General features: G+C 39.9%; 1 protein-coding gene across 1 annotated transcript; it reads right to left on the bottom strand.

Annotated features, from left to right (window-relative positions):
• Window positions 1–407: 407 nt before the first annotated feature.
• On the bottom strand, window positions 408–12925 carry uchl1 (ubiquitin carboxyl-terminal esterase L1 (ubiquitin thiolesterase)). The gene is made up of 9 exons (XM_078399528.1): window positions 12747–12925; window positions 12556–12637; window positions 12152–12279; window positions 4206–4356; window positions 3880–3965; window positions 3745–3792; window positions 2706–2775; window positions 2170–2225; window positions 408–881 (listed from the first exon to the last, which is right to left on the bottom strand). Exons 1-9 carry the CDS (start codon window positions 12777–12779, stop codon window positions 795–797), a joined length of 741 nt encoding a protein of 246 aa, XP_078255654.1. The 5' UTR covers window positions 12780–12925; the 3' UTR covers window positions 408–794.
• Between the last annotated feature and the right edge of the window lie 3062 nt (window positions 12926–15987).

The raw sequence follows: 15987 nt of genomic DNA on the forward strand, positions 1-15987 counted from the left end.
CCCGCACCCCAGTCTGAAGAAGGGACTCAACCTAAAATGTCACTATCCATGTTCTCCTGAGTTGCTGCTTGCCTTGCCAAGTTACTTCAGCACTTTGTGTTCTTTTCCGGATGTTAATAAACTTGCAACACTAAAGGTAGTAGGGTACCCAATTGCTCTGGAATCAGTATGGAATCTTAAGGGATCTTGTACCACAAATCCACTTGAGGGGAAGGGAAAGGTAGAAGATCCTCAACATTGTAATTAGGGACAAGATTTGTCAATTATGCCGATGGAAAGCAGCAAGGTGATAATCTGGAATTTAAGATGGTAATTTGGGAAATTCTTAGGAGGGAATGGAGAGTAAAAGTAATTTATAATACATATAAAAAAACAAAAAAAATTGTGATGCACATCTTAAGCACAAATATTGTTGCAATGATTTTATTTCAGATATTACACACAAATAGCTGTAAAAGTTAGGCACAATATGGAATTAGGCAAATATTTCCACAGATTCACTAGGCAAAGTACAATGGTCCAGCAATAAATCAAGCAGCAATATTGCTGCAATATTAACAAAGATACTCAAAAAAATTAAGACCATTTGTGAGTAAAATTATAAATATTGCCTACAATTCAATAATGCATTTGTGCACTCATGCTATCCATTAAACTATCCATTCTTGCTGCAAGTGTAAAAAGGCTACACTTAGTGCTTCAACATATGCAAGTGATTTAAGCCAAACATTGAAAGCTTAGATTGACAATTGAAACTGCAGTGCTGTGCTTGTGTTTACTCCCACACTCCCTGTTCAGGAAGCTTTGCACAGAGCCACCGCGGTAAAGCGGACTTCTCCTTGATCACGCTCTATAAATTGTCTGCATATTTTTGCCGAGTCCTGCAATGACAATTTGATTTGCATTAGAAAAGTGGAATAACTGTCACAAAGTTGAGTTGCAGTTTTATAGGACTTCCTTTACTGCATTTGGAGTATAGTGTGTAGTTCTAGTCACCCCATTACATGAAAGGTGCTTGGGCTTCGGAAAGGGCAGAAGAGGTTTACAAGAAGGTTGCTTACATTAGAGGGTACAAGAGGAGGTTGAATAAACTTGGATTGCTTTATCTGGAATGTCAGAGGCCAAGGGAAGACCCAAAACAAGTTGTGATGTCATATCCTACCCAAAGGCCACCCCTATCACCATCACTGGCAGACAGGCCAGCAGAAGCCAACATGCAGCACCACAAATAGTACCTGGCTACCAGAAAACACTGGTGCTCTGGGCAGAGCAGACACCAGTCAAAGCCAATTAGCTGGAATTGGATCAACTCAGCTGCACCTCATCAGCCTCACTCCTTATAAACCCAGGGAGTTCCAGCCAAGGAGGAGAGGCAGGTCAGGAAGAAAGGGAGAAAAAGTGAAAGACCCCCTATTAACTGCACCTTGTGTACAGACTCACAAGGCAGAGCTGCGAGGAGAAGCCAAAGACCAGCAGCATCTCCGAGGCCAGGGTGAGCTGCTGGGACGAATCAGAGATTGCCAGTGTCTCCTCACCGATGAAGAACTGTGCTCCATGTGGGCCTGGACCTTTAACACTATTGTCCTTCACTATAAATAAACTAAGGCACTCAAATTCACCCTAATGTGAAAGGCAGTGAATCAGTCGACCCAGCATCATCCCTGATGCCACAAATTATTTTAAATTATGAGGCTTGCAGTTAATATTATGCTCAAAAGCCACTTGTAGGCAGTTGGAACCTTTTTTTCCCTGCATCAAAACGTTAAAGACTAGAGGGCACAGCTTTAAAAGAAAAAGGCAAGAGGGCCAAGGTTTGACGGAGATGTGCAAGTGGTAGGTGTCTGGAATGCACTGTCCAGAGTGGTGGGGGATTTGGAATGATGGTGGCAATTAAGAGGTTTCTGGATAGGCACATGGTTGTGTAGGGAATGGATCAGGCAGGATTCAGCATAATTTGGCATCATGTTCTGCACAGATATTGTGGACCAAAGGGTCTGTTCCTGTGCATGTTCAATTTCTAACATGTTGCATGTTCTAACTGCTTTAGATTTACCAGCCAAGTTACAATTTCCATGCATGCTGCTTTGTCAAGATTTACAGGTATTCCTAGTCAAGTTTACAAGTTATTTTAGCATCATTATAGAACCAGAAGTTATGCGCAAAACCAACCTGTAATAATTCATTTGATGTTTTTCCATGGTCAATTGGGAATGGCATTCTTCCATCTTTAAAAAGGACAGACATTGAGCTTTAGAATATTTTAGATAAAGAAAGCTGATCATGCAAGTGCTTTTACTTATTCAGGAAGGAAAGCCATGAAGCAACTGTGTTGCAAACAAAGCTGAGTTTACATAGTGGGAATTTGTTTTCATAATTACAGAATTTAAAAGTCAAATATTACTGCCCATAAACAATACCAGGTCTTAAACATCCAAAGTTAAAAATCAGGGGTGGGGAAGGAGAGGAGGTGGAGAAGTGAACAAAATTAACCACAAAAGTAGCGCTTCATCTATGGAGTTGCTTAACATGCACCAAATTACTGTTACTTTCTTACTCGGTCTAGTTACCAGAAACCAGTTTTAAACAATATGACTTGGAGTCGGCACCTAGTTCATGTATCTAATCTTAATGAGCAGCAGTCAAAATGTTATAAAATAGCTTTGACAAGTGTAAAATAACTATTTTTTTATAAAAGACAGCATTACCTAGTTCATAGAGATGTCCATCTACACCAAGAAAAGTGATAAAGTGAAAGTTTGTGCCATCATCATGTACCTACAGGGGATCAGAACTAGAGTTAATACATATTTTAATCAAAGAGAACTATATTCAGACACCAATTTGAAATTATGGTGCAACAGTGAGAATCCTCGACCACTGGTCCAAAGACTTATTCAAATCCCACAATGACATCTGATGAATTTTATTCCAGGTGAATAAGAGGCGAGGTATTGAGGCCTCCACCAGCTTGAAGAGACCAAATGTACTGTAATCCAGTTTGCTGATAAAATTAGTTAGAACTGTGTGAAGCAGACATGAGCCTTGTGAAAGAACAAGGATAGGTTGTGCATGGGCTACTTGGCAGATAAAATACAGATGTGGGCAAGCAGGTGGTCAGCTACTAAAAGTTACTATACAAGAGATCAGGGGATCCTAGTACACAAAATTTCACATGCAGATACAGCAAGTAGTTAATAGGAATAGCCTTTGATGTAAATGTTTTTGGAATACCGAATTAAGAGAATTTTTCCTGCAACTTTACAAGGCAGCCAAGAATCCCACACTGGCATGCAGCATGGAGTTGGTCACCATACCAAAGGAAGCATGCTTGCATTGGAAGTTATGCATAGAAGTTGATTCTCAATTAGGAGGAACGTTTGATTGGAGCTTGCCAAAATGAAATTCTGCAAGGATGCCGATAATGCTATCATGTGTCAACTCATGTGGGGACACAACTCAAACCAGTGTCAGGTGGAGTCAATAACAATAATTCGGTCTTCACAAATAGAGTGAAGTTTACAAGAGACAAAATTACCTAGTCAGGCTTTCTATCAGTGCAGTGCCACAAATATAAGTATCCTTAGTTAACAAGTAACAGAATTACAGAGCCCTCCCATGTTCATTAACAGAACTGCAACTGATGACAATGGAATTCCATTTCCAATTTTGAAAAGATGGAAAGACAGGTACAATTTGGTGAAGTGTTTAATTTATTTAAAAGCCATTAAAGTGCAAGATTCTTACCCGACACTCCCCTTCTTCTGCAGTGGCATCATGTGCTGCACGTATTGCCTGTACAGAAGATTCAGACAGGTGAGTAAAGTCTGATAACTTGATTCACCATTTCAAAATGAAACGGGTCATAAATGTGAATGTCACCTTATTTTGTTCCAATTTCTTAGCTCTTTCCTGAGCTGAGAGATCTGCAGTTTCATTGAGAAATTTCTTCAATATTGATCCTTCCACTGTAAATACAAAGTTTTATGCTAAAGGCCAACATTCCCCAAAGGTCTATTGAAATATGCAGACGTCAGAAAGGTCTTACTAGAATTAAGAGTGCACAGCATTTCAAATATGCATGCATAGTTTACTAGATTTGCGAATAAGATACAACTTTCCTTTCCAAGGTTTCAACACTTCTAGTTTTAGGAACAGTAATAGTAGACTTGATGCACATTAAAAATATGAGCAAGAACACTGCTTACCAAAGTCAAGTTTATCTTGATTGTTGGCAATAGTATTAACAAGTGCAATGGTGCCACAGGAATTTGAAATAGACTGCACCACGAAGTAGATTTTAGAATCGATGCCCTTCCCACTCAGTTCTGATGTTTGACGGTTTCTGTGAGATTCATGCTGTGTTGGGAGGTGGGGAGAAGAGCAGTGTTAGTAGCGTTCATTGCTATTGGGTATCAATGCAATTATATCCTTGTACCTGCTCCATTATGTCACAAGATGACAGAACTATCATCTGTTGCCTGTTTCTATACTCCCACTGGGAGGAAAATCTACAACAGGAATTGATGCTGGAAAGACTCATGAAGCCAGAACTGTATGATGGGGAACAACCACCGCATTATTGGTTTTCAATTCTACCCAAGAGTTAAACATAAGCAATAGGTTAATCAGTTTATTTTGACAAATTTTCTTGCTGTAAATTTAAAACCTCATTGAATTTGGCTTTATAAAACAATGACGACAATTATTGAAAGTGCAAATTACGTCACATTGATAAAATAGAATGAGGACATGCATTTGTGAAGATGACAATCAATCTAATGAAACCTCTAGACCCCAAAAGTATTTCAAATGACAAAAAAATATTTTTTCTTATAATAAATGTAATGGTTAGGTCCCAGCTCAAAATAGCAGAACACATTTGAGTCTGAAGAATCCTGACCCAAAACATCACCTCCAAGTTGACCCTTGCTTGACCCACCAGGTTACTCCAGTAGTCTTTAAAAAAAAATCTAAAGCAACATCAGAATTTCCTGGTACAACCAGTTTGGACAATTGAACAAAATGCCAGGGCAACCTTTAGTTTACTCAAGCACATTGGAGGTTCTTCACATTCAGAGTCAGCATTTACTGCTCATTCTCAAATTCTCAAAGTGATATTTTCAAGTCCACATGAAGCAACTTGGAAAATAACCAACAGGTATCCAAAGTAATTTGCTTTCTTGGTGCTAGAGGTTATGACAGAATGGCATTGCACTTTGTAAATAACACATAACAGCCACTATACCAGCACGGGGAAGCAACATTTAGGATGGATGAAATAACAATCCAGCAGTCTTCATCCCTCTTGGATGGGTTGATTCATTGGAGCTGCACTCATCAAACAGTGAACAATATTCTCTACTGAATTTGTACTCCATACAAGATGGCAGAGGTTCACCTGCACCTCCTCCAACCTCATCTATTGTATCCGCTGTTCTAGTTGTCAACTTCTGCACATTAGCGAGACCAAGCGCAGGCTCGGCGATTGTTTTGCTCAACACCTCCACTCAGTCCACCTTAACCAACCTGATCTTCTGGTGGCTCAGCACTTCAACTCTCCTGTTATATTCCAGACAGCAGAATGAAGAACTAGACTCACAAATTAGTTGCCAGTATCATGTGTGTTTTTATTACCCAGCATTCCCTGCTTATATTGAACACCACTGCTCTCCTTTTTTAAAGTATTAAATCTAAATACTCGGTCACAATTTTGTTGTTGTGATACTTGATTTAAACCAGTATTGTTTATCCTGTATTTATGAAATTTTAAAAGATAAACATATTTATTTTGCATATCTACACATTTTCATTTTACTTGTGCAGTGAGTTATCTAACTTACAAATCAAATTTTACTACTGGTTTACGGATCCTGCCTGACTGTCCAACAGTAACAGGTGTAGGTGTTGACTCAACAGTAGGCTTGTTTGGCTCTGTTTTAGTACACTGACATTGACCAGAGGAATCTGTTTCTTTGTCTGTACTAACTGAATTTTGTGTTTCAACCACAGTGGTCTTTTCCAACTCACTTTAAGTTAAATACTCAGGGATTAGGAATTTATGCTCAGTTTTTGGTTCATCTTTGGCTGGAATCATTTGATCAACAAGAACACTTTTGAACTTATCTCCAACTTCAACTAAGTATCTTTTTGTTCCACGCACTTCCACTATTTTCCCAACATCCCATTTGTCTCGACTGGACTTATTGGGAGGATTGAGGACACGAACTTGCTCATCCGACTTGAAGTTCCTCTCCTTTTTGTGGGAGTCAAAGTGGCGTTTTTGACTTAACTGTTTTTGCCCAACTCTCAAGGCCAAATTGGGTTGAACTGGACGGGTGTATTCTTCGCATTCTCTTCATCAACAGTTCTGCAGGTGAGTAACCCATTGTGTGTTGTGTGGTTCTGTACTTCAGCAAGAAACTAGCCAAACCATGTTTCATGCTGAGCTCTGAACTATCCTGCAAAACCTGTTTCTTGAGAGCATCTTTGACAACTCCAACAGACCTTTCCACCGCCCCATTGGAGGCTGGATAGTATGGGGAACAAGTGTGTGTTTTACGCCATTCCGCTGCATGAACTCTTTGAACCGTTCTGAACGAAACGGAGGCCAGTTATCAGAAACAAGTTCTTCCGATAAACTATGGCATGCAAAAATTGATCTCAACTCATCTATGGTACACTCAGCAGTAGTGCTTGACCCCATATGCTCAACCTCAATTCATTTGGAATGACTATCTATCTACTAGTACCAGAAATTAACTTTTCACAAACATCTACATGAACTCTCTGAAGAGGTCTACTTGGCCATGACCAGGGTTGCAGTGGTGTTTTTGGTGGTTTACTCCAGCAATTTTGGCACACGCTACATTTGCTCACCAGTGGCTCGATGTCACTGTCAATACCAGGCCAATACACAAAACTTCTGGCAATTGACTCCATGCTTATTATGCCAGGATGTTCGGCATGAAGTTCATCCATAATTTTGTTTCTCAAAGACTCCGGTACAACCACTCTGCAACCCCACAATGCATCCCTGCTCACATGATAATTCATGGCGTCAATTATGGAAAGGCTTCAGTTCTGAGTTTAGAACGGAGTTCAATGCACATAGAAAATAGGTGCAGGAGTAGGCCATTCGGCCCTTCGAGCCAGCACTGCCATTCAATATGATCATTGCTGATCATCTAAAATCAGTACCCCGTTCCTGCTTTCCCTTGATTCTGTTAGCCCCAAGAGCTCGTGAAAACATCCAATGAATTGCCTCTACTGCCTTCTGTGGCAGAGAATTCCACAGATTCACAACTCTGGGTGAAAAACGTTTTCTTCATCTCAGTCCTAAATGGCCTACCCCTTATACTTAAACTGTGATCCCTGATTCCGGACTTCCCCAACATCGGGAACATTTTTCCTGCATCTAACCTGTCCAATCCCTTAAGAATTTTATATGTTTCTATTTGATCCCATCTCATCCTTCTAAATTCCAGTGAATACGTCCAGTTGACCCATTCTTTCATTATATGTCAGTCCTGCCATCCCAGGAATTAACCTGGTGAACCTTCGCTGCACTCCCTCACTAGCAAGAATGTCCTTCCTCAAATTAGGAGACCAAAACTGCACAAAATACTCCAGGTGTGGTCTCACCAGGGTTGCCACTAGTCACTGACTGCCATTCTGCAAAGGACCAGTTAATCCCTACTCTTTGTTTCCTGTCTGCCAATCCATGTTCTTTATCCATGTCAATACCCTACCCCCAATACCATCTCTAATTTTGCACACTAATCTCTTATGTGGGACCTTGTCAAAGGCTTATTAAAACTCCAGATACAACACATCCACTGGCTCTCCCTTATCCATTCTTGTCACATTCTCAAAAAATTCCAGAAGATTAGTCAAGCATGACTACCCCTTCATAAATCCATGCCGACTTGGACTGATCCTGTCACTGTTTTCCAAATGCACTGCTATTATATCTTTAATAATTGACTCAAGCATCTTCCCCACTACAGATGTAAGGCTAACTGGTCTATAATTCCCCATTTTCTCTCTCAGTCCTTTAAAAAGTGGGGTTACATTGGTTACGCTCCAGTCCACAGGATCCAGAGTCAAGAGAACATTGGAAAATGATCACCAATGCATTCACGATTTCTAGGACCACCTCTTCGAGTACTCTGGGATGCAGACCATCAGGCTCTGGGGATTTATCTGCCTTCAGTCCCAACAGTTTACCCAACACCATTTCCTGACAAATGTGGATTCCCTTCAGTTCCTCCCTCCCACTAGATCCTCAGTCCCCCAGTATTTCTGGGAGATTGGTTGTCTTCACGAAGGAAGACACAAAGTACTCTTTAACTGGTCTGCTAATTCCTTGTTTCCCATTATAAATTCACCTGTTTCTGACGGCCTTCACTAATCTTTTCCTCTTCACATATCTAAAGAAGCTTTTACCGTCAGTTTTATATTTCCCGCAACCTTTCTTTCATGCTCTCTTTTCCCCTTAATTAACCCTTTTGTCCTCCTCTGTTGAATTCTAAATTTCTCCCAGTTTGCCACATCCTCTGGCCAATTTATAAGCCTCTTCCTTGGATTTTCCCCATTAGCCACAGTTGAGCCACCTTCCTAGTTTTATTTTTTCACCAGACAGTGATGAACAATTTTTGTAGTTCATCCATGTGATCCTTAAATCTTTGCCATTGCATCTCCACCGTCAACCCTATCATTTACCAGTTTATCCTAGCCAATTCCCATCTCATACTATCAAAGTCTCCTTTCTTTAAGTTCAGGACCCTCGTCTCTGAATTAACCTTGTCACTCTCCATCTTAATGCAGAATTCCACCATTTTATGATCACTGTTGCCCAAGGGACTTCGCACAACAAGATTGCTAACTGATCCTTCCTCATTTTACAATACCCAGTCTAGGATAGCCTGCCCTCTAATCGGTTCCTCTACATATTGGCTTAGAAAACCAGTATACATTCCAGGAAATCCTCCTCCTCAACACTGTTACCAATTTGGTTGGCCCAATCTATGTAGATTAAAGTCACCCATGATACTTGCCATATCTTTGCTACACGCATCCCCAATTTCCTGTTTGATGCTACCCCCAACCTCCCTACTGCTGTTTGGTGGTCTGTATACAACTCCAACAAGTGTTTTTTGCCCATGGCTATTTCGCAGTTCTAGCCATACAGATTCTACAGCCTCCAAGCTAATGTCTCTCCTTGCTATTGCATTAATCTCCTCTTTAACCAGCAATGCCACCCTACCTCCTCTACCTTTCTGTTAACCTTCCTGAATATCAAGTACCCCTGCACATTGAGCTCCCAGCCTTCGTCACCCTGTTGCCATGTCTCCGTAATCCCAACTATATCATATCTGTCAGCAACTATCTGCGCATTCAATTCATCCATCTTACTATGAATGCTCCTCACATTAAGGCACAAAGCTTTCAGGTTTTTTTCCCCCTTATTTCCCATCTACCTTTTGCTTCTGTCCTTTTATGGCCCTCTGTCTCTTTGGTTCTCATCCCCCTGCATTTGTAGCATTTCCAGACTGAAATTAGCTATTTTCTGCACAGTACAACTCCAGCCAACTATTGGAATATTTTTTTCCTTGATGCCTATTCAATTTAATTTTTACCAGAGCACCTTGAAGCTGCATTGACAAATGCTGTTATATTAAGGGCCTTCTTACCACTTCTAGAATTCAGCTTCGTGGACCATGCACAAATTGTCCTTGCAAAACCCGAAGTGGGTATTAGTGATCAGGATATTGGAGTAAACATTTAGTGTAGACCGGGTTTCAATTGGAATTTTCCTGCATTGAATAGGACCTACTTGGGGGTTTTACCCATATTGTCAACAGCTTGGCAACAGGCCATGACCAGTCTGCAGCACAAGTCCTCAGTATTGCCGAGATATAGTTTGATACAGGAATCAAAAACAGCCAACTGATAAAGGGAATATCGAGAGAAGCTGTAACTATCTGCAAGATTGTGTCTATACAGAGATGCCCTAGAGTGTCAGTACCATGAATGGATTAAATCTTGCAAATTAGTGATTGGTTCATTGTACATCGCTCATTATTGGCATCAACCTTTTAAACGTATTTTGCTGATTTAGTTTTTGTATTGAAAACTCAAAAAAATACATTGTTTATAATCAAACATTATGTAATCAAATGTGTTGCTTATCTTAGGGAAAATTAGAAGGCAAAGTTAAAACTATTGAAGATACACTAATTGCTTGTGCAACATGACTTGCATGGATAGTATTAACACTATCCAGAAAATGAAGTCAGGATGTAACAAATTCTTGTTACATATTCCTACTTGCAGTAAATCTGATTGGGCCACAATTAATATTGCTCCATCAGGAACCTTTACCCAGTTCACTCACAAGTTCTTCAGAGGATGGACGATAAAGCGGAATTTTATTATTGCGTAATAGGTTATTTTAATCTTCAAGTAGCCGTCTTATGGAATCAGTTTTACTGTAAATCAGGTATTTTGCTCAAGCAATTCCAAAACGTTACAAAATATAAATAAGGCACCCACATTTGTACATAGTGTTAAAGTATTAATGGAGAGGAATAAATAGCTAGCAAATCTGGCTGGCTGAATGCTCTTAACAGATAGACAATGTATTACATTTGAGTTAAATGGAAGACAAGATGATAATTGAGGAATATTGTAATTAACAATTTTAATAAAGGCAGAACCGACAAAAAGGTTAAATTTCAGATGGAGTTCTATTAAGCCACGATTTCAGTGCAATGAAATTCAGTAAACCAAACCAAATTAATTTTGTTCAATGAATTAATAATATTTACAAAATGTACCCAAAAGGGATAAACCAGTAAGATGTTTTAAAAGTATCTTAAACTGTATGAATTTTTATCCACATTGGGAAAGTTGTTGACAAGTAGATGAGCCTTACATATAATAAACAATGAAATAAAAATTATATTGATCACCAATTGACCAAATATTGCAATACAAGTTGCTTTATTATGCCACACCCATTCCAACAATTCCAGTAAAGGATGCTTGTGATGACAATGAATTTGATGATTACAAACTACCCATAGGCAGCTTAGAGATCTTCAACTTTTAACATTGCTGTGAAACAACAAATTTGTTATGTTTGAAGGATAGGACATGCAGGACATCCATGAATAGGTTAAGCAGCGCCCCAACTCAACTAGTTATAAATTCAGCTCATGATGCCAATGCCCCTTTCTTCATCCCCATACATTGTTAACCCCGAAAGACAAGAATTTTTAAGAAGTAATTCCTGGTTAAATTTGGGGCTTTTTTTTTTTTTACAAACATACCATTTTATTCTCCCTCCCTGGTTACAAAGTCTAGTTTTTTTTTTAAACAATTATTCTAATAGATGGATTACAGTAGTAATCAGGTCAGTCTAGAAAAAAAATCACTTAATTTATTGTTTAGTCATTGTTCAAGAGTCAAGTCAACAGATGAAAAATAAAATGATAAATTAATTGTTTGCACAAGGTCAGAAAGGATAATCATTGTTATGTCTGACATAGGCACCGTCTGAAGATACAACTGACAAGCTTGAATAGGACAAAGTATTTGTACCATCTGTGTTAGAAATCAATAATGTGAAGGCAGTGATTGGATTTCATTGCAACAGGAAAAATCTCTACTTCAGGGAGACATTTTAATATTCTAGGAGCTTCACAACCTCCCACCCATAAAGCCAATATTAAAATACAAAAAACAGTTTGTCATCTGCACGAGTATTTAATCTAGAAAATTGGATACTACAGCGTCAAGAATGTTTGTCATTTGTATGGATAAAACAATAAAATTCTTATTTCCAACAGGAATAAAATTCTTACTTGTCACAGTAACAGGACTGCAAAAGCGCTATGCATATAAACATAAAGTTCAATTAATAACCACGACTCTAGTGCAATAAGAACGAAGCTAGGTTAAAACAAAGATATTTTGCTTTGATAATCAACAGCTTAGAAAATTCAAGAATAATGCTCAATTTAACTCTCCATCGGATGAGGCTAAACAAAAAATCTGCTTTCGTCAGTACTGTTAAATTCACGGATGATTTAATACAATACCCGGGATGAACGCGATTACAGACGGAGCTGTCTGGAAAACACCGTACCTGTTGACTCAAGGGAAACAGCAACATCAGCGCGCACACTGGCGATGGTACCATGGATAGGGATTCGTTTTCCAGACCTAAGACATCTACGAACTTCCAGCTCGAAGCCACACCCAGACGTGAGAGGCACTGTGCAGAAGGCAAGATTATTTTAAAACAAAGCTCTTAAAATATTTCGTGTTATAGATCAAAATGGATGTTTTGTTTAAACCAGATCAATATTTCTCAAGTCATGGAGCGTTATGCGATGCATTAATAATCCGTAATTTACTCCTTGGACCACACCCCATCCATGTCCGTTTAATATTCAATTTAGATAAACGCTCGTAAGCGAACAGCAAAAAGAAAATAAGTGAACTGCTTTGGTTCCAGAGACAAACTCAAAATAAGGTTTATTTTGCTTAACTTAAAGAGACCAGCCGAAGACATTTGTAGATCAAGCGAGGGCGTTGATTTAAGGTGTTGCGCACTTACTTTGTTCAAGGTCTGGAAAGAAATGGGGGAAAAATAAAGAATAAGTCAGGATGGTTATAATTTCGGAAGCAACAAAGCAGTGAAACTGTGTCCGGTTGCACGCCTGACGATGGGCGCTCACCTCAGGGTTGATTTCCATTGCTTTCCACTCCATTGTTGTAGGGGTCGGGTAGACGCTCGCCAGTCACAGCTCACACTAGGTGTATGCAGAGGAACTGTGTATGCAGAGGCACTGTCTACCCAGCCAGCACACTGGGCGGGGCTTTAATACCCAGCCTGGAGTGAACCCACTGTGGAATAGGGGGGTGCAGGAGAGAGAAAGGGACATCAGATCAGATCAAGATCATTTGCGTTCATCAAGATACCGCCAGACACTTGCGCTCACTTCCACCGTCAGAGAGCACGGGTGAACGATCACCATCTGCGGAACGTTTCCATTCGCATTTGCTATCCCTCATTGCCCACCGGCCCAGTCCGGCCCGGCTCGCCGTTATAGCACAGTCCAAGTCTCCTGATCAGTCTGGCAGAGACAGTCAATCAGCCCACAAAATAGAAGGGCTTCCGTCTATCGCCCAGAAGTTTCCTCCAAGTGAATTTGTGATGACCTGCATCGGCAAAGTGCACTGACACGACGCAATGCGCAATTTACTGTACGGATGCACTGATAACGGTGCGCTGCTGTGCACGGGGTGTGTAAATCAGTGGGATAGGAATTTGGTTTGTTAAAACCATCGAAAGAGTGGTCGGATCCAAAATGCCCCAGTCATTGGAGTGTTGTTCAAATGTTCTGAACCATGCAGAAAAAAACTATTCCAATAACTGAAAGCCTTTAATAAGCCATGTACATGTTTCATAAGTGACACGAACACTAAATCACGAAATATGAGGAGGACACGAAATTACCCATCATTATTTTTGCAAAATCATAGATGTAGTTTAGAAACGATTAAGGGAAAAAAAGGGGGCACTTAAAGATTATGATTTATCTGTGTGAGCCTGGGAATTGTATATGAAATCAAGTGTGATCATATGCGCAGAAAAATCTTTGGCCCCTATCTTTTGAATTTATGTACTGTTATGAGTTTTCAGAGTGGACATTTCCATTTGTTCATGGCTATGGAACAGCAGTATAATGTAGTTACACCAGATCCATAACTATGTCTTCTTACACATAAACCAAATTCATATCCTATTGTAGACACAAAATGCTGGACTAACTCAGCAGGACAGGCAAAATCTCTGGAGAAAAGGAATGGGTGACGTTTTGGGTCGAGACCCTTCCTAATATCCCATTAACGTCCAATTCATATGAAATTTATTTTGATGAAGATGTCGAGGAGTTTTATCGGGTTAAACGTATTTAAATCTGTAGGGACTAAGGTTTTGGTTGAAAACACAAATGTAAAAGCTACAATTCAATCGTATACCATACATTCAGAAAGTATTCAGACCCCTTCACTTTTTCCTCATTTTGTTACGTTACAGCCTTATTTAAAAATGGATTAAATTCTTCTTTTTTTATCATCAATCTACACACAATACCCCTTAATAAAAAAGCAAAAATGGCTGTTTAGAAATTTTTGCAAAGTAATTAAAAATAAATAACTGAAATATCACATTTGCATAAGTATTCAGACCCTTTACTCAGTGCTTTGTTGAGGCACCTTTGGCAGCGATTACTGCCTCAAGTCTTCTTGGGTATGATGCTACAAGCTTGGCACACCTGTATTTGGGTAATTTCTCCCATTCTTCTCTGCAGATCCTCTCAAGCTCGGTCAGGTTGGATGGGGAGCATCAATGCACAGCTATTTTCAGGTCCCTCCAGAGATGTTCGATTGCGTTCAAGTCCAGGCTCTGGCTTGGCCACTTAAGGACATTCACAGACTTGTCACGGAGCCACTCCTGCATTGTATTGGCTGTGTGCTTAGGGTCATTGGCCTGTTGGGTCGGCCGCCCCAGTCTGAGGTCCAGAACGCTCTGGAGCAGGTTTTCATCAAGGATCTCTCTGTATTTGCTCCATTCATCTTTCCCTCGATCCTGACTAGTCTCCCAGTTCCTGCCGCTGAAAAACATCCCCACAGCATGATGCTATCACCACTATGCTTCACCATAGGTATGGTATTGACCAGGTGATGAGCGGTGCCTGGCTTCCTCCAGACATGACGCTTGGCATTCAGGACAAAGAGTTCAATCTTGGTTTCATCAGACCAGAGAATCTTGTTTCTCATGGTCTGAGAGTCTATTAGGTGCCTTTTTCCAAACTCCAAGCAGGCTGTCATTTGTCTTTTACTGAGGAGTGGCTTCCGTCTGGCCACTCTACCATAAAGACCTGATTGGTGGACTGCTGCAGATATAGTTGTCCTTCTGGAAGGTTCTCCCATCTCCACAGAGGAATTCTGGAGCTCTGTCAGAGTGACCATCGGGTTCTTGGTCACCTCCCTGACCAAGGCCCTTCTCCCCCGATTGCTCAGATTGGCCGGGCGGCCAGCTCTATGAAGAGTCCTGGTGGTTTCAAAGTTCTTCCATTTAAGAATGACAATGTGTTCTTTGGGACCGAAAATCGTTTCATACCCTTCCCCAGATCTGTGTCTCACCACAATTCTGTCTCAGATGTCTACAGACAATTCCTTCATCCTCATGGCTTGGTTTTTGGCTCTGATGTGAACCGTGAGACCTTATATAGGCAGGTGTGTGTCTTTCCAAATCATGTCCAATCAATTTAATTTACCACTGGTGGACTCCAATCAAGTTGTAGAAACATCTCAAGGATAATCAATGGAAACAAGATGAACCCAAGTTCAATTTTGAGTGTCATAGCAAAGGGTCTGAATACTTATGTAAATGTGATATTCCAGATTTTTCTTTTTAATTATTTTGCAAAAATTTCCAGACACCTGTTTTCGCTTCTTCATTCTGGGGTATCGTGTGTAGATTGATGATTAAAAAAATGATTTTCATCCATTTTTAAATAAGGTTGCAACGTATTAAAATGTGGAAAAACTGAAGGGGTCTGAATACTTTCTGAAAGCACCAGTAAAAATGTCTTAAAGAATGCTAAATTCACAGCTAATTCTTGGTGTTTGGCATTAGAACTGTCCACCATTTTTAATTTTTGAAATACAGCAATTCTGTCTTTAAATATTATAGTAGTCATTACTGGCATTTCTTGGCATACACTTATTTCAAAGAAAAGTTACTGACCTTGACTTTGCTGCTGATTTGTGGTGATGGAGTAGAATTTGATCCTTAGATTAAAGTTCAATGGTGCATGAATAATCACATGCTCTGGAAAAATGATCAAAAAATGATCAGATTTCAAGGTATTACATTTAGTGCCATAGATCTGATACTTGAATATTCAT

Source organism: Rhinoraja longicauda, chromosome 1, assembly GCF_053455715.1.
Source record: "Rhinoraja longicauda isolate Sanriku21f chromosome 1, sRhiLon1.1, whole genome shotgun sequence".
Taxonomy (NCBI): Eukaryota; Metazoa; Chordata; class Chondrichthyes; order Rajiformes; family Arhynchobatidae; genus Rhinoraja; species Rhinoraja longicauda.